At 37.6% G+C, this 25,407-nt stretch overlaps 3 protein-coding genes across 13 annotated transcripts in view; 1 reads left to right on the top strand and 2 right to left on the bottom strand.

Annotated features, from left to right (window-relative positions):
• LOC120777969 (ankyrin-3) overlaps positions 1-14,625 on the bottom strand; it is a 57,011-nt gene extending 42,386 nt beyond the window's left edge. For 2 of the 11 annotated variants that reach the window (XM_040109591.1, XM_040109592.1), the window contains exons 1-8: positions 14,285-14,625; positions 5,628-5,729; positions 5,096-5,548; positions 4,249-5,013; positions 3,970-4,173; positions 2,776-3,156; positions 2,098-2,641; positions 1,495-1,602 (exon numbers count right to left, since the gene is read on the bottom strand). In XM_040109591.1, the coding sequence (XP_039965525.1) occupies positions 1,495-1,602; positions 2,098-2,641; positions 2,776-3,156; positions 3,970-4,173; positions 4,249-5,013; positions 5,096-5,548; positions 5,628-5,729; positions 14,285-14,602 (2,875 nt within the window). In that variant the 5' untranslated portion in view covers positions 14,603-14,625. Of the gene's footprint in view, positions 1-1,494; positions 1,603-2,097; positions 2,642-2,775; positions 3,157-3,969; positions 4,174-4,248; positions 5,014-5,095; positions 5,549-5,627; positions 5,730-7,884; positions 8,274-12,857; positions 13,014-14,284 lie in introns of those variants that run through there. The other 9 variants (XM_040109599.1, XM_040109600.1, XM_040109593.1 and 6 more) reach the window with 7 other exon arrangements.
• Positions 14,626-16,389: 1,764 nt separating this feature from the next.
• Positions 16,390-19,087, top strand: LOC120777973 (probable medium-chain specific acyl-CoA dehydrogenase, mitochondrial). The gene is made up of 4 exons (XM_040109611.1): positions 16,390-16,552; positions 17,584-17,934; positions 18,000-18,435; positions 18,544-19,087. The coding sequence occupies exons 1-4, from the start codon at positions 16,535-16,537 to the stop codon at positions 18,993-18,995; spliced, it is 1,257 nt and encodes a 418-aa protein (XP_039965545.1). The 5' UTR covers positions 16,390-16,534; the 3' UTR covers positions 18,996-19,087.
• Positions 19,088-19,875: 788 nt separating this feature from the next.
• LOC120777971 (tonsoku-like protein) lies at positions 19,876-25,042 on the bottom strand. Its single transcript, XM_040109602.1, has 8 exons — positions 24,928-25,042; positions 24,607-24,864; positions 24,382-24,550; positions 23,886-24,316; positions 23,258-23,785; positions 21,577-23,185; positions 21,337-21,512; positions 19,876-21,256 (listed from the first exon to the last, which is right to left on the bottom strand). The coding sequence occupies exons 1-8, from the start codon at positions 24,938-24,940 to the stop codon at positions 20,202-20,204; spliced, it is 4,239 nt and encodes a 1,412-aa protein (XP_039965536.1). The 5' UTR covers positions 24,941-25,042; the 3' UTR covers positions 19,876-20,201.
• Between the last annotated feature and the right edge of the window lie 365 nt (positions 25,043-25,407).

The following is a 25,407-nucleotide window of genomic DNA, read 5'->3' as shown; positions in this document are numbered from 1 at the left end:
GCATTAGTAATAACACTCTCTGTATTACGTAAACACTTTCGAATATAATACACATGTTATTCCCTGGGCCCCAGTTGTATTGTATATACTCTTCCTTTGCGGTTGAGAACTTTTCCCTTAGCAAATTTGTGAATATAAATTGTGTCAAAAATCCAGCATTATACATATGTCTTCAGTCATACAGGTATTTATTTATGTTTACATGTAACTCGCAGTCTCTAAACCTGAAATTTGTTTTATTTCATCCACCATCCGTCCTTGATCTGTAGTTAATTCAATATTTTTGAACTCAAAATTGGCAAAGTGAAAAGAACTTGAAATATAATTTCGTGTATTTTAATTTGTGTACATATGTATGTATGTATGTATATTTATTTACATAAGTCTGTATAGAATATTTTTTTTTTCATTTACAACAACACCAAGAAACGGTTAATTTATACATGAAAAGTATCATAGAGGAAAACATGGATTATGTACATGTATGTATGTATACTCATAACACTAGGGTGACCCTTTTAATGTAAAATACTTTGACGATGTTTCTAAACAAAGGCATAAAGCGTGCTTTGCGAGGCGAAGTAAAACGGAAATTCGGAATACACGTCGTATCGGCTTCATCGACACGACGACGATTGCTAACGAAAGCATCAAAAGCTCCAGAAAATGACTTTGGATGACCATAAAACAAAATTTATTAATATACATAGATGACATTTTAAAATAGCAAAGGTATGTTGCGGAACATATTACACAAAATTATGGGAAACGTTTGAACGACGAAATCACGCAGTACAGCGCCATTTGAAAGAAAAGACTGTTGTTTCATCATTGCAGTTGCATGAAATGTGTTTCGAATGAAAACGAAAAGGTAATGGTACTACGAAAATGGCATCTATGTATAGCATGTTAAGAACATTTCAGTTTGCAAAAGAGGTTAAAAAAATACTAATCCTCCAGAAATTTTTAATACAGTACTAGTGTTATTGCTGTCACTTCTTTTTTCTCGTTTTGTAAAAAGAGGTATTTTTCATTAATTTTTTATCACCCTAGTATCATGCATATTCATTCGCCTAGTGCCCACTAACCGAATATCCAGATTTCAACTATATTTCCGTGTTAATAAACCAAATATTCTTTATGCGAGCACCGGAAGGCATTTAATAAGTTTGTGAAATATAGACACCGCCATGTATGCGAGTAGTATATGTATGTATGTACATATCTGTGTATTTAAATATGCATATCCCCGTAAAGTGTGAAAGGTGGTCTAAAAATTTTGACATGTTACTAGTTATTTTCAAACATAAACCGATGGCTCTTAGATCGTTTTTCAGTAAAACACGAGCTTCAATGGAAACACTGCCACACACACACACTTTATAAGGAGCTTCTCTATTTAAGGGTTACTTAAGAAAAACGTATATGTTTGCTTAATTCAGTGTACATTTGCAATACGGCTAATAAGTGTAAAGCTCAGTGTATGAGACTTACTAGACATAAAGAATGCTTCGCCCTGGTAATATGGAAGGTAAACGTGGTCTTCATTCGTATTTTGATCACCCTTAATGCCATAACAAGGATCCCAATCGTTTGTGTCACCTGAGACACAGTTTGTTGTACAAAAAAAATATATATATTTAAAATATAGAACTGTCAATTTTAAATTTGTTTTGAATTTATCAAGTTTGTTTCGAATATTATACCAGAGTATAATGAGGATAGGTATATACACATACAATGGATAAAGTAAGATTGTTTAACTTCGTGTCATATTTGTGGAGTGCTTCGCATTGTGTTATTCGAGTAGCATGTCAAAGTTTTTATACAGGCATTACATACAAGTATTGGAGGTCTAACATACTCAAAATACATATATCCGGACTTTGAAATGAATGAAGTGTTGTAAAGCCATTGTTTCTCTATGCATATGTTTAAATGAAATATAAAGGGTGCTTTATGTGACACACGAGATGTTGAACCAAGCAAAATATTTTTTTTTTTTTCAAATGTAAATGAAATCGCATATGCTCGTACAGATGTTCATACATATGAACTAAATAGAAAGATATTCTTTAAAATATTATTTAAACATACCGCCTTCTTCTTCCGAATCGGACATAAATGATTCATGCATTGCCTCCGGTGCAACGACACGATACTTCTCGTCGGTTTGAGTTTGTGCTGCCGCATCCGGCTCATTTGTGATCGACTTCAACGAATCCAAAACGCTTATGTAACCCAGTTTGCGTGCAATGTGTAACGGGGTCTGTCCATTAACCGTCTGAGCGTTGGCATTCGCCTTATGCTCCAAAAGCAGATTAACGATGTGGCAATGTCCTTGCTGTGCAGTTTGATGTAATGGCGTATAACCGATAGATGTGGCCGCGTCTACATTGGCGCCGTGATGCAACAAAAAGCGCACCATATTTGCCTGACCGAAATGTGCGGCCACATGCAGTGGTGTATAGCCGGCTTTGGTGGCCATGTCGATGTTGGCGCCATTGCGTTGCAAGATTTCAGCAACATTCACGTTGTCTTCTTGGGCACACAAATGCATTGGTGTTAGGCCATTCTTGGCAGGATGATTTACACCGGCCTTGTGCTCGATTAGCAAATTCGATATCTCAGCGTGCCCCTCCTGTGGAATTAGATTATTTTTGTTAGAGAAGACTACTTTAAGATTGGCAATCACTAGTTATTGTAAAACACACGTCACCTGTGCTCTCACGCTTGTTTACAGTTGCATCCACACTTGTGCATCCATTTACTCACCTGACAGCTCAAATGCAATGGTGTGAAACCGGCTTTGCTCTCGGCATTTGCCTGTGCGCCGTACTCCAATAGCGTTGTAGCAATGTCCATTTGATTTTTGCGTGCCGCAATATGTAACGGTGTATGCCCGTTCTTAGCTATGGCATGCGGGCTGGCCCCTTTCTCCAGCAACAAAAGCGCGACCTTTTGATTATCATAGTGGCAGGCCACATGCAATGGTGTCACACCATTCTTTCCTTGTGCGTCCACATCCGCCTCCTTTTGCAACAACAATTGAGCAACCTTGATGTGTCCATATTTGGCTGTCAAATGCAACGGTGTGAAGCCCTTCTTCGTGGCAGCATCCAAAGCTGCGCCATTTTCGATTAAAACGGCAGCGACCTGAAGAATAACATTTACAATACTTCTGTATAAGTCTTAGAAAATATGTATATGTGAGGTTAAAAAGTGATAAAGGATTGCTACAGGAATAATACAAAATGAAAATTGTTTATTTCATAATTTATTAAACATTATATTGAGGCAACAAATAAATAATAACAGTATAATCAGAACAACATACATCAAACAAACTTGCGGCGAATATAACATAAATAACAAAAGATCACTTTAAAGCTCTTACAAAATACTAAAGAAAGAACTTAACGGTAAAAACTAAATACTACATACATATATCAGTTTTCAATATGTCACCGATAAATAAATTGTTAAGACAGAAAAGTTTGTTTAAATAAATTAAATACTAAATCAGTACAAAAAAATTAAAGAAAGCTTTCAAAAATGCTTTGCAAAAATAATTTGATTTTATTTTAATCTTTTTTATAGAAATACTGAAAATATAAGGCAAACCTCGAAAAAAGTGGATAAAAATTGGTTATAAAAATTGTTGTATCTAAAATAAAAATAAAACGTGTTTGCCTTTTCTGATATATTTAAGGACACTTCTTGGAATCCACATTTGTATCTGACAGAGCAGTGGTTTTTGGAACAAAAAATTGTAACATCAATAACAAGAACTTAGGTGACATTAAAAATTGAAACGAAACTTAAACTAGGTGTACATAAAATGAGTAAAAACTAAAAAAAAGAAACTATAGATCAAATGAAATACTCCTGATGGCGTATCCAAAACAATTGCATCAAATAAACCGTATCAATGTGGTCCACAATTTTTTTCGCAATCAATTGCTTTACCTCATCCTGGCCTTCTTTGGCCGCAATATGCAAAGCAGTGTACATATCTTTGGTGGTGGCATCCACTTGAGCGCCATGCTGCAGCAATAGCATGACAATATCTACGTTACCGAGACGCGAGGCGATGTGCAACGGCGTTTGCTGTTCACGTGCACGTGCATCCACTTGAGCACCATTGCGCAGCAAAATGCGTATAATATCAGTCTGCAAAGGCAAGGAAGCGTTGTTAATTAAAAACGCAGTTAAACCTTGTCGCTTAGCCAGCCCTGCGACACTTACCTGATTTGCACGTGCGGCCAAGTGTAGTGGGGTCTCTCCGCGCACGGTCGGCACATCTGGACTGGCGTCATGTTGCAGCAAGTAGATGACAATGTTCATGCAGCCCATAAAAGCGGCTACGTGCAGCGGCGTCAAGCCGCTCTCCGTTGTGGCACTAATGCTAGCGCCGTGACGCAGCAGCAACTCCACGACCTTTATGCGATTCTTCTTGCAGGCAATGTGCAGCGGCGTGAAACCGTTGAGCGCACGTGCATTGGCGTCGGCATTGCGATCGAGCAATAGCTTAGCGACACGCACATGCCCGCAATGCGCTGCCACATGTAGCGCCGTCAAATAGTCTACCGTGACTTCATCAACGGGTGCACGATGGTAGAGCAAAATGCGTGCGGCATCTACATGCTCACCCTGCGCGGCCATATGCAACGGTGCGAGACCGTTCTTCGTTTTAGCGCTAATCGGGGCGCCGCGCTCTAATAGCATGTCGACAACTTGCTCGTGACCGGAACGAGCCGCACAATGCAACGGGGTTAAACCATCGCGTGTTTTGGCCTCGATATTAGCACCTTTCTCCAACAGCAAGGAAACCATATTTGTTTTACCCCATTTTGCGGCAACATGCAACGGACTGATATTGTGCTTAGCGGCGAAATTGACATCGGCACCCTTTTGTATGAGTAAGGTGGCGATGGCTTGATTGCCATAGTGGGAAGCAATGTGCAACGGTGTAAAGCCAGATTTGGAAGTTACGTCAGGATTGTGGTCGTTCTGTAAGATGGTGTTCGAACACAATGTCGAAATTTCCATATTAGCGAACACAATAATAATTTCATATTCAGTGCATACTCACATCTAGAAGTAGTGTGGCGGCCTTCACATCGTCTTTCTTGGCCGCAATATGCAATGCAGGCAAACGCACCTTACCGCGTGTATCGCTCTCCAAGAGCACGGCGACGACTTTGTCGTGTCCTTGCTGCATAGCTACTGCCAGCGGCGTGAACCCATCTTCAGTAGCCAAGCTTTGATTGGCGCCGTTGGCCAGTAGCAGCTTCACAACAGAATCGTGGTTCTCCTGCGCAGCCATATAGAGTGGCGTAAAGCCGTTCTGCGACTGTACATTCACGGCGGCATTATGTTCGAGCAAGAGTTTCACCACCTCTTCCTGCCCGGCAAGCGAAGCAATATGTAGGGCGGTGTTGCCCTTCTTTGTTGCACTATCCACAATAGCGCCACGCTTTAACAGCTCGGAAACGACATGCGTATGCCCATCCTTCGAAGCCAAATGCAGTGCATTCAAGCCATTCTAATTTAACAGTCAAAGAAATGGTTTTATTTAAAAACTTATGTTAAATTAGATCGACGGTATTGAAATATATACTTACAGTGTTGCTTGTGTTAATGTCAATATTATTTTTTAAATGTTCCAAAACTCGTTCTAGATTACCAGCTCGGGCAGCGCGTAGAAATGACGTGTTTCCATCGCCCTGTAACAAAAGTTACAAAAAATCAATGGGCATATTGAAGACTTTATGAAGAATTATTGGATTAAAATATGTTGCCAGAGGATCGAGATATACTAAATTTATAAAATTTTCAATGCGTGCGGCCATTTTTTAAATAAAAATGGTAAATGTGACTATGATAACTTATTATTACTATTTGGCAGAGCATTAAGAACATTACACTTCCTAACAACCTTAACACTTGCAAAAAAAAAACAAATGGTCATTCAACTGGGACAGGTGCATTAGAGGTTACCGGTTGCCTCCCAACCACTCTACCACCCAACAACTAACAAATTATGCGGACTGAACGGCTGCAATGTCAAGCCGAAGTGCCCACTTTCATATGCAACCAGCTGTCAGCAAGTGCATTCGCCCGCATATACTACATATACATTCACAAATATATAAAGCAATGCATACATAAATAACACGGTAAACTACAAAAGTTGTTTACTTGCTATTTGTTTACAAATTGAGGGGTTGAAAGTCGAGCATGTACTTAAAAACCAAAACACTTCGACTTCGAAAGAGCACGCATTATCGAAAATGGCGTCATCATTTCGAAAGAGAAATTCGAATTACGAATTGCACTCTCAACAACCCTCACCGCTCGTTTCTTCCGTTTTTGATTTGCTTCCGGCTGGAAATGAAGTGTTCTCAGAAATAAATGGTAGACAGTGATTTTTTTCTTGCATTTTCGCTCTATGTTTACCTACATATGCTATGCATTATGAGCATTGAAAGGAACCATCCCTTTGTGCATGTGAATAGAAAATCTTGGCATTTCCCATTAAAAACCCGCTTTTGGCATGAATATGTGAAAGAACATAAATACCGGAAGTAATTTCACATTTTAATAATATTTACTTAAGTTAATGAGCTTGCTTAGGAATATAAATGGAATTGCAAGCGATGGCGACGTAAACGTTGACTTCAAACATTGAAGCTTTTAGACAATAAAATGTTTAATCCTAGCATGTGAAGAAATATTTATTCTCACTTATAGAAGAATAGACGCAAAAACATTCTTGAAAGTTGTAAATGCAACCTTATTTTCATAGTTAATATCAGAATCATCATGGCATCGTTTATTACATCACATAGTTCAAGCTAGATTTAAACTAGTTTAGCATATATAGTTTTGGCATATACCGTAGCAGTCTTACAAATCCAACTCATTACTAAAATGGATATAAGAAATTAATATTACTTATTTCAGTTAATAAGTCGGCTCCCCGTAGCATTCAATTATATGCAACTACTCGTAGCTGCAAGTAAATCTAAAGCGTGCACATGTACTCCCATATGTGTACATAAGACAAATGACAATTTTTCCAAAAACCTTTCCAAATTTATGGCATATGACTCATTTGGGCGAAGAGTGTGCATAATAATAAGCAAAAAGGACCTGCGGGTACAGTAAATATGCAAAAACATTGTCAGTGCCTAACTCGAAATTGGGTTAATCTAAAAATAAATGAATGTTGGATATGAAACACGCACATCCGTCATACTGTCAAGTCACATTAAAGCCGCACCCAAAGCTAAATTATCTCATTAATGCACGAAAAACACATACATACATACACAAGTACATGCATGAATAATGCTAAAAACGCGTTCCCCTGAAACTAAGCACGAACTGTATCCTATCATATGTTTGCATATAATGTTAGTTATCCTGCATGAAGTACCATTTTAATCACTTGCCAATTTTCACACAATTACTCTACTATCACCTGCATTGCCCCTCACCACGGCAAATATTGCGTATACGAAAGTAGTTTGGCCACACAACAGTCGTTGCAAAAGAGAATAGGAAAATCGATGAAATTTTCAGCACCTCAGATGGGTGGGTCCCAATGAACATTTCTTGCAATATTTGAAATAAAATTTAATCGAGTTATGAATATCGATGAAAAATTTATATTTTTGCCAATAACTTGCAAATCCTTGCAAATAATGTGGAATTCAGTGGCGAAAGAGCAATTATTCAATGCAACTATGAAAAATCGATATTTTCAAAGATGGACGCCAATATGGCTGCCGCATAGTTCAACAGCCAAATTGTGGATTTCCACTTGAATTAAACGACTTTTAATATAAAAAACATAATAGAAATATAGAAAATTACCTGGGTTCCATTTTCAGTGACCATTTTGTGAAAAATCTAAAGTGTTTGAAGGTTTTGCAGGCAATTTTCTTCACTTAAAATTTATATAGTATAGAGAAATTGTGTAAGTCGATGTCGTCACTGCTTAGTCATAGCTTTCATTTCTTTTCCTGGATTGAAATTTTCATTTATGTGCACGATAATTTATAAAAACTTATTGAATGTGACCTTTTAAAGGCTTTTTCGTATTTTTTCAATTAAATTTGTTACTTAAAATACTTTAAAATTCGTTTTTAATATTCTATATGTATGTATATTATATTTATGTATATCTATATAGTGCTCTATGGTAGATAGCTTTTTCACTTAGGCGCTGATGTTAAGAAGAATTTTTGCTTCCGATTTCTTGAAAATTTTACTCTAGACTGGATGTGACCGCAACTTCAGCGTATCCTAGTAGCTGACTACCAAGTTGCCGACTCAGGATGTTCGAAGGACCTGCGCAGTGCATATTCGAAACGAGTGACTTCGAAGTCAAGCATTGAGAGCAACGAGAGTACTTCGAATAAATAGAGCGAGCAAAAGGAATCAACAGCTACGGAGAGTCACTACAAACGCCGGTCGCGTGCCTTGCAAAATGTTTCGCCACGTGCATCTGTTATTGTTTTGATTAGTTGCCGGTTTATACGTCTTTCTTCTATAGTATCATTTAAAGCGAATTGAAAATAAATATTTACGTGCTTACACATGTACATACAATGTATAGCGTTAGCTCGCACATGCGCAACCCTGATTTCATTGAGATACTTTAATATTTTCTGGAATACCTCATATTACTTTGTCGTTTAGAAGCCCGCACTCGCAAATCATGCTGTGGCATTTTGATTTTTTCGATGATTCATTGCACAGCTTCATGTGGATTCTTTGGAACAACAACTTTATACATTAAGCATTCACGAAATGTATTCATCATTCGACTTTTAATGTTGAAATTATTAAGGGAAGAAGTAAAATGTGCTATTACAGGACAAAAAGAAGGATGTCTTCATGGAGGACAATTCAAAATCACTCACCATTAAATTGTTTGGAAGCGATATCTGCAACAAAAACTTAAGTCATTGAGAAGGCTTTCAAATAAACAGGTAAACGAATTTGCTAAATCCCGTCCTTCGGAAATGTAATTTTTTGTAGAGCCGATACAGAACTCATTTGCAAGCAGTTTCGACACTTTTTAGTGATAAGTATGATAGACTTCTTCGAGAGAGCCCTTAAATGATGACAGTACGTATTTTGGGACCAATTTGGATTCCTTTGATATTTACGGAATGAACCCAATCGTCTATATTTTTAACGATTCGCCCTTTCTCACTTTTCTTAATTTGTTTATTTGCCACATGTACATATGAACATACATATACATATATGTATGTATGTATGTACATATATTTACGCATTTGTAGAATGCCATGGCCTGTACTCTGACAACCTGCATCGCAAACGCGAACGCAAAACTACATTTATGTACATACACACATCCATATTTATACTTGTGTGTTTGTATATACATATTTATGTATATGCAGGCATGTATTACGCTTGCATGTTAACATAAATTCAATTGCATTTCCGTGACGCATAAGAAGTCACGATTAGCAAAACCAAGCCGCAGCCATACCAGAGTCACATACGTACCAACTCGGTCGCGCTTTATTCGCAAAATATTCGAGTTTCAAATGCATTTTCGGCTTCAGCCCAGTCAAAACATGCGCCCCTTAGCAAGAACTTCCTCAGAAGAGGGTTGCTTTATCCTTCAACTCGCGCCTTTATTGCATTTCGCACGACTGCACGTGTACATATGTACATACATAAGTATGTATATAAAGTGTGACAGTTGTTATTTCAACGGTTCGACCTGTGATGACTTTTAAAGAAACTGTAGAGAAAAAGTGTACAACTTTGCCATTACTCAATTAATAATGGTTCCAAAATGAAGCAGTCGTGTTCCTCCCTCATGACATACCAGCCACTTAAGCTATAAACTATAACATCTCATAAAAAATTCCATTGGGATGAGAGAATATTGTAGGTGCAGAGAGAATATTGTAAATATTTGGTTCAATTTGTTTTAGTATTTGCTGGAATATGGAGCTTTGCCAAAAGTGGCTTAATTGACCAAATTTTTGCTTGTATGTACAGATGGACGGACAGACAGATATCCAAAATTCGATTTACCCTGTTATCACTTTGATACATATCCCTATATCCATTTCGCTGGGCTTTCTTAGTTTTAGGGTTTACAATCAACTGTTAGGGGAGCAAAACCGTTATAATCTGTGCAACAAATGCAAATTTAAATGTTGGCTCATATTTTACCGAAAAATTCTTACTTCCTTCCCCCTTCCACATAGTATCTTCCAAAATACAATAACATTAAACAGAACTATGCAATTATGGATTTAGACACCTCTTTACCATTAGAAGAGAACATATATGAAACAGTTTTTATACTCTCGGAACATGTTGCACGGAGTATAATAGTTTTGTACATCTAAAACTAATCGCGGTTATAGCCGAGTTAAGAACAGCGCGCCAATCGTTTCTTCTTTTAGCAATTTGGCGCCAATTCGAGATAACTTAAGCAACCAGCTTCTTCTCTATCTGATCCTCTTTCTTTGCTTCCCCCGGCGGGTAATCCGTCAAATACTTTCAGAGCTGGATTGTTTTCATTCATTCGGACAACATGACCAAGCCAGCGTAGCCGCTTTCTCTTAATTGCTGAACTCGTCGTTCGTATAACTCATCGTTCCATGGAATGCGATATTCGCCGTTGTCAAAGCGCAAAGGATCGTATCTCTGCAGAACCTTTCTCTCGAAATCTCGTTACGTCGATTCATGAGATGTTGTCATCGTCCATGCCTCTGCACCATATAGCAGGACGAAAATAATGAGTGACTTATTGTGTTTGGTTTTTGTTCGTCAAGAGAGAGCTTTACTTCTCAATTGCCTACTCAGTCTGAAGTAGCACCTGTTGGCAAGAGTTATTTTGCGTTGGAATTAATACTGGTTCCAATATAGACAAAATTATCTACAACTTCAAAGTTATGACTGTCAACAGTGATGTGGGTGCCTAGTCGCGAGTGCGACGACGGTGTGTTTGATGGCAGGAGATATTTCTTCTTATCCTAGTTTACTACCAGACCCATTTTCTTCGCTTCCTTATCCATCCTGGATAAATCAGAGCTAACGGCACGGATGCTGAAGCCAATGACATCAGTTCCATCGGCATACGCTAGCAGCTGTACACTCTTATGGAACATGGTACTTTCTCTAGCAGTAGATTGAAGAAGTCGCACGAAAGGAAGTCACCTGGTCTGAAACCTCGTTATGTATCAAACGGCTCGGAGAGGACCTTCCCGGTCCTGACGAAGCTTGTGGTATTGCTCAACGTGAGTTTATGCAGCCGTATTAGTTTTGCGGAGATAATGAACAACAAGTATTACGTTTCACAACCGGTGTAAAAATAGGATGACGGACGTGTTACCGCCCACTTTTAAATGAAACCGTATATCTCAGAAACTACTTGACCAATTTCAACAAGATTTGAAATACTATTGTACGCTACGAGGGAAATCGGGTGACAACCACGAATACTTCCTTTATAACAAACTTTTAAAGTCCAACTGATTCTTTCAGTTTACAATATACAAAATCAAACATCAATGACGTTATTCGAGTAAAACTTTGCATAAATAGTGTCTTCAAGGTATTTAATCTTACGTCCAAAAATTATCGAAATCGGACTTTAACTTTACAAGAAACCAGACTCCAAATATGTGAACACCTGTGAGTTCTAGTATTGCAATTCGAGAATATTTTTGTGATAACAGCATGCCCTTGTACCAAAAATGGGTGGAATCTGGCCAATACTTTCTTAGTTCCCATATACCTAATATAGATATTATTGCACTTCCCATTGACTTTATAACATATCTATCGATCAATATGTAAGAAATCGTAATAAAATTCTGAACGGGTACCTTTCAAATCTTATCTATCTATCTTTTTATACCCTGAACAGGGTATATTAAGTTTGTCACGAAGTTTGTAACACCCAAAAGGAAGCGTCGGAGACCCCATAAAGTATATATATAAATGATCAGTATGTTGAGCTGAATTGATGTAGCCATGTCCGTCTGTCTGTCTGTGCGTCCATCTGTCTGTCAGTCTGTCTGTCTGTATATATACGAACTAGTCACTCAGTTTTTAAGATATCGTTTTGAAATTTTGCAAACGTCATTTTCTCTTCAAGAAGCTGCTCATTTGTCGGAACTGCTGATATCGGACCACTATAACATATAGCTGCCATACAAACGAAGTATTTGGTTGCTTTTTATACACAACACATGCTGTTACACACTCACAATCAGATCACCTCATTTCATGATTAGTAGGTACATAAAGTTTCCAAGTTTTCCGATTAAGTTTCTCATATGCTAATTGTCCCCTTTACTATTTTTATGTTATCTTTCCTCCCTATTGGGTAAACACTTATTATACGACTTCCCTTTTATTTAAAAAAGTTAAAGTTCTAATTTACCAAATTGTCGCAAGCAGCAAGAACTTATTTCATGCTTTGATTTTCTTACAGGGTCTGCAAGTGTACAACGAGTTGTAGTTGTTTATTGCAGAAATTTCACAACAAACATCTAAGGCCAAAGCCAATAAATGTTGATATGTATTTATGCATATGTATGTATGTACATAAGAAGGCATACATAATGAAGCAAATTGCCTAGATTTGCTTAAGTAATACATATAATTCGTTTTTGACTACAATTTACCAAGCAATTAAAATAAAATTACCGTTCTACCTTGCAAAGGGCGAAACTAGTTCATAAGCTCGTTGCCAGCCCTGCTGCATATAATCAATTTCCATAAAATTCTTTTTCTCTTTATTTATATACAATATTTTGCACACAGAACTCTTCACTTACACCCAAACTTTGGAGCGATGGAAAGCGCTTCTTCAGAGACAACATTTTTTAGCTTTATTTGCGGTTGGTTGGATAACTGTTAATCAATAATTTTAATTAATAGTCCTACGAATTCATTTAATTCGGTTTCTCACATTATAGCCCGACGAGCAAGCGGTGGCAAAACAATTTGTATACTGCAAAGGAAAATGAAATCCATTTTGTAGTTTCCGAAGAAGCATGTGGATATCATTATGGCGAGCAATTTCTGGTCGAGAGTACTTGTGTGTTCAGTATTTATGTTATTTCGAGCAGAATTTTGAAAACAATTCCATCTATTTTTAAATACTATTTCGCAAAACCACTCAGAGAGAGCAATAGAATTAGATATTTATATTCCCTTATGCTCTGGGATTTAGTGCGATCATTTGGTTGTGGATTGTAGAATGGATTGCAGACAGAGTCGTTTGAATGAGCATTTATAGGAGTCTAAACAAATGGTTTGGTGTTATATGTATGTATGTACAGGCCTAAGATACTCTCAGATCCGACGAATACTTGTAATTGGCACTTTTTCTGTTAGTAACGGAGAAAATCTCTTTCTTTAGCAATAACACGAATATGGAGCATAATCCGACAGGCATAAAAAATACATATACAAAAATATTTAAAGTGGGTTAATGGAGGTTAATTGTAAAATTAAGAAAGTGAACAATAACCATGTCTCATCATAACAGAGTATTAGGGAACTTCCACCTAGAATTCATAAAATAAATACCGAGCAAAGCGAACTACAGCGCCCTAAGGGGAAGAAGAAATAAAAATGCGAATTTACAAAATCACTTTGTGTTCTGTTGACCAAGTGGCTACATACATACATTTGCACGTTAACATAGCCTCAGCGATTAGTAATGCCTCACGCCCTTTAACCCAAATATTTTATTGCTTTAGCTGCCAAACTGGCGACATCGCTGAAAATCCAACATTTAAATCTTGCCTGCGCAACATCTCTGTCTCATTGCGGAATTACGTCACTCTTTGTACATCTACACATCTCTACACGCGTATCATCTAACGGACAGGATATGCACAGTCATGTTATAGCCTTTGGGCGTACACATACTCAATTAGGGATGTTATTTCATGTCCATACAAATAACCATTGTGGGCCAAAGTAAGATCTAAATATTGACATGAGCACCTGATTAACTGTAAATAAGCCATTAAGGATGAGGTCTCCTTAACTACTTAATCATCTCTGAAAATATACGCTCATTAAGGCATGTGTAATATTTTGATGAGACCACAAAGGATCTATTTTAATGTTTATGCCGCAGATACCTACTAAAGGTACGTCCATACACATACAATACATACTTAGGCGCTAAATATATTTATATATATATATATATATATTCATAAAAGCTGTTGGGTTACCATGTACTTACAGAGCTGTGATGTCCAAAGTGCTCATGTTTGGCGCCATGTTTGCCCATGTGATAATGGTGTATGGGTGCGCCACTTGGCGGGGACGACAGTTGCGATGGTGGGCTATGGCGGTGGTTGTGGTGATGTTGTTCCTGATGCTGCTGATGATGCGAATGCGGGTGATGATTATGCGATGTTGGCGGCGATGGCATGTTATGGCCGCTATGAGGCAAATGTGATGTGTGTTGCACACCAACCTGATGGCCATGGTGATGTGGTACATGGCCCTGTGAGGCCTCCAGCAACGTCGGTTGTATGTGCGTTACGAATTGTGCCATTTTTGTTAGGCGATTATATAATTTTTATGTATTAAAGTGAATAATAATTTAATTAAGTTTCCAAAGGATTTTGAACTTTTAATTTTTCGAAAAATTTCATATATTTTCAATAAATTTTTGTATGTATGCAGATATAAAATTTACTGAACGTGTACGTGCAGGAACACACGTTAAACTTTTGTATCTCGAATTAATATCTATTATTTTGCATAAATATGTATATAGTGCATACTTTCACTAAAATATTTATATTTTTTCGAAAGAAGATTCAATATTTTTTCACTTTCACCGCTTACGTGCCGCAAATTTTACATAAGATCACTTAGCAAATATACATATATGAGAGGGCATATTGTATATATTTTAAATATTTTTACTTTTCCAACTCCTTAACGCATCTAACCAATATCACTTTTTCAAGGTATACTACATATACATATGTATGTATGAACACTTTGAACCAAACTTTAAAATTTCTACACTTTGAAAACGATTAGATAACTTTTCCATAAAAATATTTTCACATTTTGTGGGTATACCAAAACTGGTTGTGAGCAATTTGTTTGTGTGAGTATTTGGTGTACAAGTGGAGTTTTCGCAATGTCAGCCGTCAGGACAACCTTTTGCCAGGAACAATGTCAAACAACTGATAGTGCTTTCGTAAAATGCTCTGGCTTTAGCCTTTGCCTTATGGCATTGCAGGATTTTCCACACACAACACTTCGCATCGCTTCGGCATCTACATCAGGCGAACCCATGCGTTAAAGCCCTGGCCGAGTGTAAGTATTGGTGTTAACAGGGCCAACCACCTCGTCGGTGTTGGCACAAAATCACAAACAAATACAACGAAAACAAGGAAACTACAACAACAACAGCGAAAGCGTCTTGCAAAAGAATGCCACCGAAGAAAGCATAACACATTAAATGTGTTCCTCATGGTCTGGGATATGAGAAAAATATACTCGTATTTACGCGACTACGCGACCCCCTTTGGCAGGGTGAGCAAAATAGGGTGTTGCCGCGCTTGCGATGTTGCTAAGATGGTCCACCGAGATGTCATCCATACATTTATGTACATACATTTGTATGCGTGCATGTTTGTGCGTGCTGTATGTACATTTGTTTGTGTGACTGAATTCATAATTTAGCCATATTACATACTCAATAAGGAAGTTGAGCACTACATCCGGCATAACTTTAGCCAAGTGTCTCAAATCTAATTTTAGACACACTTTCCTTGGAATTAGGACTAGAACCTCGGTCAAGCATCTAGGCAACGAAATATTAAATTTAAACATACAGATATTGGGTATTTTCTTATACTTATAATAGAGGTAATGTTGACTTATAAATATCAAATACAAACATTCTATCGTCTATAATATCGGAGTTACGTTAAAAATACAATATTTGTTAATAATGGCGGGCATACATACGTATGTATATGTATGTGGTAAGAGAAACGGCATTGTGCCATCGCTATACGCAAACTGCTACGTTAAAGTATATACATACGTACTTCCGTTCTCTACTGCGGTGACGTAAGAACGTAACATTAAACTGACGATGTACATATATAAACTGTGGTGAATAGCAAGCAACGACAACACTTTTTTATGCCGAAGAAAACAAAACAACATAAACACTTACGTATGTTTGTGGGAATATACAAATGTGTTGATAACAACTAGTATGAGACTCTACTCTCTACTCTCTACGTACACAGAGCGCGAAGTTCCAAAGTCCAAATCCGATGCATTGGCTTTCAATAATAAAGCAAGAGTGCTTTGCAAAATTAATTTTATTCGTATTCGCGACGTACCGTAAGCAGGAACAAAACTTCTCACAAACAACACAGTGTTCATCGGCATTTAGATTTTGCTAGCGCCAACTTTTTAGCTTTGGAATATATTTGCGCAATCAAAAATAATTATGGCTTTTTTAAATAAGGTAAGAATGCGAGAGAGTGATCATATTTTTAAGCAAAGATCGGTGAAAATAATCTAAATCAATTTTGTAAACCAACTGGTGAGCGAATGTTGTTAAAATAGTGTGAAAATTAAAAAATTTCGAATAAAATTGCTTTTTTTTTGTTTTTAGGCCAAGTGCACATGTATGTACATATACATATGTATGTGATGTAGTATGTATGTGAATTTCTATGTGCAATGACGAGACGTCAGCAAACCGAACAAGTAGATTATTTTTGTTTGTTTATAAGCGTCAATTCTGTACTTTGACCCCCCATAAGTTGACAATAACCGCTAATTTATACGAGAAGCTTTGAGCAAATATTTTTGTTTTTTTTTTTGATTTGGTGAATATTATTTTAATGTGGATGACTTGTTTATTAGAGCAAAGCAAGCTTGGGTGAATTTATCATGATAATTACTTCATAAAGAAATAAGTGCATTGCATTAGGGTGCTTCATTTTTATGCGATATTTTTTTTCCTCTTTGCTATTTGCAAATCTTAAATAAACAAACAAAAAATTGCGGCTGGATAATACGTTTGACGTGCAACAGCGGGTTCAAAATATAAGTAACACTGACTATTTTTTCGGTTTCGATTAGATTTTCGACGTGAAAAAAAAAATTTTTGAGAAAAATTTGTGTAGAATTTTTATAAAAATTTTAAAATTGTATTCCAAAAAAAAAAAAAACAAATAGTTGTGGTTATACAATGCTTATGCTCACAAATAAACATACATACATATGTATACCATATATTCGGTTAGATCTAAAATAATGTACCAGTTGTTTTTAGGGTGAAACGGGTAACGGGCAGCCATTTTAAAAATATGGGTTGGTTATTGAGGCTATATAATGTTAAAATCTCCTATTTACGCTAGTGTTTAAGAAATTAATAAATCGTTTCATTTAAAAGCATGCAAAGCATCCGTTGCACCCGTATATATGACAATAGGATCTAAATCACCGGAATATACATATACTACAATGAAATTGACATTGTTTTTTCAGCTTACGGCCACGCCTCTGCGTCAATTGACATCCCGCAGTTATGCCGCACTTTCTCACGTCATACCTACTGGACCCTCCTTCGGTATTACCGATGACCAAAAACAATTTCAAGACCTGACACGCAAATTTGTACGCGAGGAAATTATACCGGTGGCGGCTCATCATGATAAAACTGGCGAGTATCCATGGGATATTATCAAGAAGGCATGGTCATTGGGCTTAATGAACAACCATATACCAGCCGACATCGGTGGCATGGACATTGACTGTTATACCAGTTGTCTAATTGCCGAAGAGTTGGCATACGGTTGCACCGGTATCATGACAGCGCTAGAAGCGAGTGGTTTGGGTGTAAGTAAATGAGTAGATGGCAATCATCAACTGTTCTAATATGATCGTTTCTTACTTGGCTACAGCAAACACCTGTTATCATTGGTGGTAACCAAGAGCAGAAGAAGAAATATTTAGGACGCCTATTGGAGGAACCTATAGTTGCCGCTTATGCAGTTACAGAACCTGGTGCCGGTTCCGATGTTAACGGCATTAGAACGAAAGCTGAGCGCAAAGGTGACGAGTACATTTTGAATGGACAGAAAATGTGGATCACAAACGGTGGCGTGGCAAATTGGTACTTCGTGCTGGCACGCACCAATCCCGACCCCAAAGCGCCCGCCTCTAAAGCTTTCACCGGCTTCATTGTCGACCGTGACACACCCGGCCTTACGCCTGGTCGTAAGGAACAAAATATGGGACAACGCGCGTCTGACACACGCGGCATCACTTTCGAAGATGTACGTGTTCCCAAGGAGAATGTGCTGATCGGTGAAGGTGCCGGGTTCAAAATCGCCATGGGTGAGTAAAGGTTTCAACGAAAGATTGAGACTGTTTTTTTCATATCTCATTAAGTATATCAAATGTTCATGAAACTAAAGTATTCACTATGTATATATCTTATTGTAGGCACTTTCGATAAAACGCGCCCACCTGTGGCTGCTGGTGCTGTCGGCCTGGCGCAACGTTGTTTAGACGAGGCATTGAAATACTCGTTGGAACGTAAAACTTTCGGTGTACCAATCGCCTATCATCAAGCTGTACAATTCATGCTCGCCGACATGGCGATCGGGGTGGAAACATCTCGTCTGGCTTACCGCTTGTCGGCATGGGAAGTAGATCAAGGCCGTCGTAACAGCTACTACGCTTCGATAGCCAAGTGCCATGCGGCGGATATGGCGAACAAGATTGCCAGCGATGCTGTACAGATTTTCGGCGGCAACGGATTCAACACCGACTATCCCGTCGAGAAATTGATGCGTGATGCTAAAATTTACCAAATATACGAAGGTACATCGCAAATTCAACGTCTAATCATCTCCAGAAATATGTTGGAAGAGGCCAAACAATCAGCTAAATAAGTTAGGAAATATTTTTATTTATGTAAAATATGTATTGAAAAATCTAAATTAAATTTATGTAAGTTTTTTACGAACTGCTTGATTCTTTCAAGCAATTACTATATGGAATAAGAAAAAAAATTATAATTTAACTACATCGATAGGTAGGTCAAAAGAAATAAAACATTCTACAAAACAATGACATGCAATTTAAATTTTTATGACAATACTTTTCATTAATTGGTTCAATGTTCAATGCGCACTAAGAACCCTATCACTTATCAGCTCAAACAATACGAAGACGGAGATATTATTGTCCGCCTGGGGGTAGTTGTTTATACATGTCTCTGCTTAGTGAAGCATTTGGTATCGCTAAAATACCAGATTTGTATGTTTACTGATAACAATGCCAAGAAGACGTATGATTCAAAAGACTAGATTGTTTTATATACAGTGACAAACATATAAATGGGGGCATCGAACAGGTTTTAGTAAGGAAAGGTTTTTGCAGTTATCTACTCGCGGTTACCACAGATTATAGCGCATTGAGTCCGATGCGTATGGTAGATACGGGTTAAGAACGGACGAACTGGCATTGAATTGTGTCTATCAAATGTGTTGGACCAAGATGAAATTGTTGTCAATGAAACTAATATTATTCGTCAGCAGCATGTCTGGTGGCTATTTCGATGCTCTATCTCTATTTGTGCTGAGGGAAATTAGATTACATTGGATCAATCACATCACTTGACTTAACCCAGTGGCACAAAGTAGTCCTAGCAGCACTGATAAATACAAGTCCTTCAACAGTTTCATTTCTCCAATAGCCGGGTATCTTCTTCCTGCGTATGCGAGACAATTAAGACTAATAGTTGACAATTATTTTTAGAAAACCCCGGAGCATTACGACTATGTGAACCCGATGGTGGTATGCACGGTCAATTCCAATATGCCATATTTTTTTAATAACAAAAATGTAGTTTATTTGTGATTGGCACCGTTTTGTTGTACTATATATAAGTGTATGTACAAATTTGATCCTTAATAAATACTTATACCAATTGATAACTATCAAAGTTTTCTTCACTACAAGCATAAAACACTTACGTTAATCAAAATATCCTGAGACCCAGCCTATAGTTGGATAATAGTCCCGATATAGATATCTTCTTCGAAAGTGAATATGTTTAATCTCCAGAAGGGTTCGTAAAATCAACCGTTTATCTATCACCAATTCTGAATCAAATCCTGCTCATTTATATGTAATAGTAAGCACGCGGAAAATGATTTTATTTTCGCTTTATCGCCCCAATGTGATTGCCATAAGCTGCGCAGACGCGGCTCATATTCATTGCATTTGTCGCCTAAAGTAAGCGATAAAAAACTTGGAATTTGCTTCAATTGCTGCACCTTCTCCAAGCGTTCCTCATCCACAAAGTGCACGCAATTCAGAGCGCAAAGTTTTCGCAGGTGTGGAATCTTTGATAATACAGTTAGAAAAGTGGCGCCACTTAATTTGTTATTATCACTCAGGTCAAGTAGATCTAAATCGCAGGCCTTTTGAAGGTTTTCGGATATTTTGTATAAATTCAGATCGCTAAGATGGCAACCGCAAAGCTTAATGCGCCGAAACTTCTCACACGTACCGCTTTCAAAGAAGGACGTGATATGTTCAGCAATCATGGCCGCATTTCGTTCGTCTGCGGATGTGTATTCCTGTATATAGCTCAGATTAAGCTCTTTTAGGCGAGATGCATTTAATTTGGCTAGAAGTTTACGCAGGGAATCATTCGTAAGCTTGTTATAGCTCAAATCAATCGCACTTAATTGAAAGAAAGCCAAGTCAAAATCATACAAATTCGTTAAATTACAATTCGATAGTGACAGTTGTTGCAGAGACTTAGCTGCAGTGCTGCTACAAAATCTGTCCAAAATTCTTAAACTGTCGTTGCCCAATGGATTTTGACTCAAGTTCAGCTCTTCGAGCTCCTCAAGCCCACTTGGCATTGAGAGTAGGATGTCTACCCCTTCCGAAGTTATCAGGTTGCCTTGTAAATTTAAAGTTTTCAGCTGCCTCAGTGTAGGTAAGGACTTGGCCAACTGACGGCAGCCTTCGTTTTGTATGAAATTATTTTTTAAATTAATTACTCGCAGGTTAGCTTGATGCAGCACTGCCTTGAATATAGGCTCGGTGATGGGCGGTAGGAGCCAAAAATCAGCTAAACAAATAATATTCGATGTCTGTGTTTGCTCCAATGCAAACAACACTGCGCTATTGACATCTGAAAATAACGTTATCAATTGGAATTATATTTATGAAATAAAAAAAAATTATATATATATTATTTAACTATGTGTTAACCTTTCTTAAGCTGATGACACATTTCTTCGTAACGCTGGCCTAGTGGCGATATCTGCCAGTCCAAAACTGTTGCCAATATCATGTTTTGTTCCAGCGCCACATTCAATGAATCATTCTCTTCGTAGGCAAAACCATCGGCGGTTTTTAAACGCAAAATCGGCTTCAATCCTACTAAGCTGTGTGAAGGAAAGAGCACTTATATTGGACCTGTTAACACTGAGGGCAATTTTGTTTACATACTTGTAATAGCGTCTTGCAGCCTCTTCCGCCAGCCAACGTATGTTAACGTCATTCAATTTTTTGCGCTCAACGGGCACCAACAACAATTCATTTTCAACTTTAATTTTAAATGAAATCGTTGTTGGCATGACCGGGGTTGCTTGTACTTTAATCGGCGATGATTTTGAGGGCGATATCAGCAGGTGTATGGATGCGGTTGTTGAATCAGGTTCATTTGTTGTTGACGGCAGATCACAGAAATCATCACCCGATCTGGGACTCTCGCTGCGAAAGCGGCAAAAGCCATTTTCCAGTAATGAGGATTGATGTTTGGTCTTGTTACCTCTGCCGATTGACAAATTTGAACAATTACTGACATTAGACGAACCGGATAAACGCAATTTGCTCGTTTGCTTTTTGCGCTGCTGTTTCGTCGGAGCTGTTGCCGCATCTAGCAGTACTTGAAATGCGTCATCAGGTGCAAGAGCATCATCTGCACACCATGTTGAACTCATGGTGTCGGTGTTTAGATTTTCTTTAGAGGTTGAAGCTATTTCTTTGTTTGGTGTGTGGAAACGTCGTTTTTTGCGTTCTGGACCCAAATCATCAATTAACCAATCATTATCATCTATTTCGTCCTCATCCAATAATGCACTGCGTCGAGATTTTATCGAACTGGACGAACCTGGCTCGCAACTTAAGCCGTCAAAGGTATCCTCTTCAAATTTGTTTGCACGATTCGGATGTTTCAACTGTGCCATTACTGTTTTGTATTCCATGCCAGCAGATTTGTCACGTGGAGACCTTTTATTCGATTCCTTTCCAGCTCTTTTAATTTCAGAACGATTTAGACTAGTGCGTTTTCTACCACCACTATGCAGTTCTTCCTCAACCAAAGTTGTGTCACCGCTATCCGATTCAGCATCTGTTGCAGGCTCAACTTGAGCATTTGTTAAAGGTGCTGCCGATTTCTTACAAATTCCTGTCTTCGAAAGTGTTGCCACAAGTCTAGATCTAATCTCTTCGTAATGGGCTTGCTCACCATCGGTCAACATAGCTGAACGTCGCCATTTATCCAAACCATTCAGACAAGTTTCACCGAAATCGGTTTTGATTGCTGTATCTGCACCACGTTCTAAGAGCAGTTCCACTACATCGAGAAACCCATTCGAACAGGCATCATAAAGTGGTGTTATTCCATCACAACTAATACCCCCTTTATCATTAATAGCAACAGCTGCTCCACGATCTAACAGTAGCTCTACTATTTCTCGAAATCCATGATTGCTGGCCTCGTGCAAAGGAATCCAACCGGCATGATCGCGAACGTTAACCACATGACCTTGGTCAAGAAGTCGACGCACCAACTCTATATTTCCCGCTATACACGCTTGATGCAACTGCGTTTCGCCTTTATTATTACGCTTTATTGTGAGGGCACGAACCCCTCGTGTTGCCCGATGAGGCCGTGGTTTTTCTGTCTCATCTAAGTCACTCATATCTGAATCGGTTAAGTCATCAAGACACACATCATCGCCAAGCTCAGGCGTATTCTCTTCATTGACTGCCGCCGCGTTGTCATCTGACTCAGTGTCGCTATTTCCATCGTCGTCATTTTGTAGATGTATGCCTTGGTGATAGAAATGTAAATATTGGAATAAAATATTTATGTATACTATTTTAAAAAGTTTTATATTTTCACCTCTCTCTTTTGCTTCTTCCAATAACTCATCTACAAGCATTTGCATCTTGTGTTTTAACATAAGACGCTTCAAACGCACAAACACAACACGTTCTTGTTGTGCTCGCTCGCGTTCATTAGTATTTTTTGCTGCTTGCAGCTTCGCCTTCTGATAAATATCTTGTATTGTCCAAAACGATTGTCGTTGGTGCTCACACACTTCGGCTATTGCACAAAGCGTTGAAAATGCCTCAGACGGAATATCCTTATTAAGCTCATATTCCTTCCACAGATACACCAGTGCCTGATCATATTCTCTATTATCTTTATAAGTCTGATAGAGACTTACATAGATTGGAATTAAATTTTTTGATGGATCCAAGTTTTTCTCAGCGCAACTAAGCATTTGCTGATAGTACTCAATAGCTTTAGAATAATTTTGTAGTTGACAGCAACCATCACCTAGTTTCTCATACAAACTTTTCCGTTTTGAATAGTCTAAAAAGCTGGTTGTGACCAATTCGTCTAAAATTTGACAAATCTTTACGACTAAGTAAAGAAAAAATTAATAGAAGTGAATCTTTACGACTTAATTTAATAAGGAAAGATATAGAAATCCAAGTGCATAGTTTTTTAATATTATACTTACCAACTCGTAATGATTTTTCAATCGCATTTCGGTCGTTTTCATCAGGTGTGTTTTTCTTATAAGCTTTAGTTAATATTTGTTTAGCACTGGCAAAATCGCCATCTTTAATTAAAATCTCCGACTTTGTAATAAGTGTTTCGCAAATTTTTTTGACCCTATTCGGCAAACGCTTCGCTACCTCCAACGCCAAATTACAGTACCGTAATGCTAATGTCGAGTCATGCATTTTATAAAAATATAGCAAACTCATCGAAATATAACATAAGTGGGTTAATTCAAATAGGTCATGCGATTTACTAATTTTTATAGCTTTTTCAATATATGTAATTGACTCTTGGAATTCTTCCAAATGTTCTTTCACAACACCAATATTAAGATAACAACGTGCCTGCATATCCAATTGTTCCTGTTTTGAAATTTGTCCTGAAAGTCTTTACAAGATTATGGAAAATATATGTATTACTTTTGCGCAATAAAACCTGATACTAGAACTCACTCCTTTATTAAAAGCAAACTTTTTAGAAAGGCACGTTCAGCTTGCCTTAACTGATCCATAGTGATCGAAGCGCTTTCTGTGGTGCTTTGCCCATGCAACAAGTGTGCCCGTCCCAATGTAGCATAAGCACGTTGCTCTTCCACCTTATTACGAAGTCTTTTAACAACATCTTAAAATTATGATTGAAATTAATGAATATTTAACCATTTTTATAAATACACTCACCGAGGTAAAGGTTAATGTGCTCTTTGGCTTCGCCAAATTCACTAAGCAACATATACATTTCTCCAATCATTCTATGAGCTTTCGCCATTTCCAATTTTTTCCCCAGTTTGGCGTAAAGTTCTGCCTCCTGTAAATATTCGCGCACGGCATTTTGGTATTTTCCCTGCTGATTGTAGAAATCTCCCAAATTGTTGCAGCAAACGGCCAGTTGTTGAGTATTACCTTCACTTCGCGCCTTCTCCTTCCGTTTGATAAATTCTAACAATGTTAACATCCATAAATACATAAGTATATACCAAAATATTATGTGACTATACATACTTTTTTCATCCATAAGTCACTGTTTGTTCTCCAACTGTATTAATTCATATATACGGCAATAATTAAATAAATTGCATAGTATGACTTATTGCAAATACTACTTCACTTGATTTGCTGGTTGGGCGCAATTTTCGTAAACAATTAGGTATGGTCTTGAAACCGATCAATTTTGTGTTATCGATTCCTAATAAATTTTATTGCTTTTGGTTTTAAAACAATTAAACAACGAAAAATCTTTTTAAACAAAATATTCGTTTAATAGATGTATGTAGTATTTATTAAAACTACTGGATATCAATTCTATAATAAATATAAAATACATTAAAGCATATTTTCTAACGCAATAGCGAAAAGACGATATCCCTACAGAAACTCACTTTTTCCAACGGGGTATGCAGAATATTCAGGTGACATTTGAATTTTATTTAATTTTTCCACTTTTTGTGCTCTACAGGTTTTGAATTTCTTCTTTTAAACTTA

Source organism: Bactrocera tryoni, chromosome 5 (assembly GCF_016617805.1).
Source record: "Bactrocera tryoni isolate S06 chromosome 5, CSIRO_BtryS06_freeze2, whole genome shotgun sequence".
Taxonomy (NCBI): domain Eukaryota; kingdom Metazoa; phylum Arthropoda; class Insecta; order Diptera; family Tephritidae; genus Bactrocera; species Bactrocera tryoni.
This window is presented reverse-complemented; position numbering and strand designations above follow the sequence as displayed.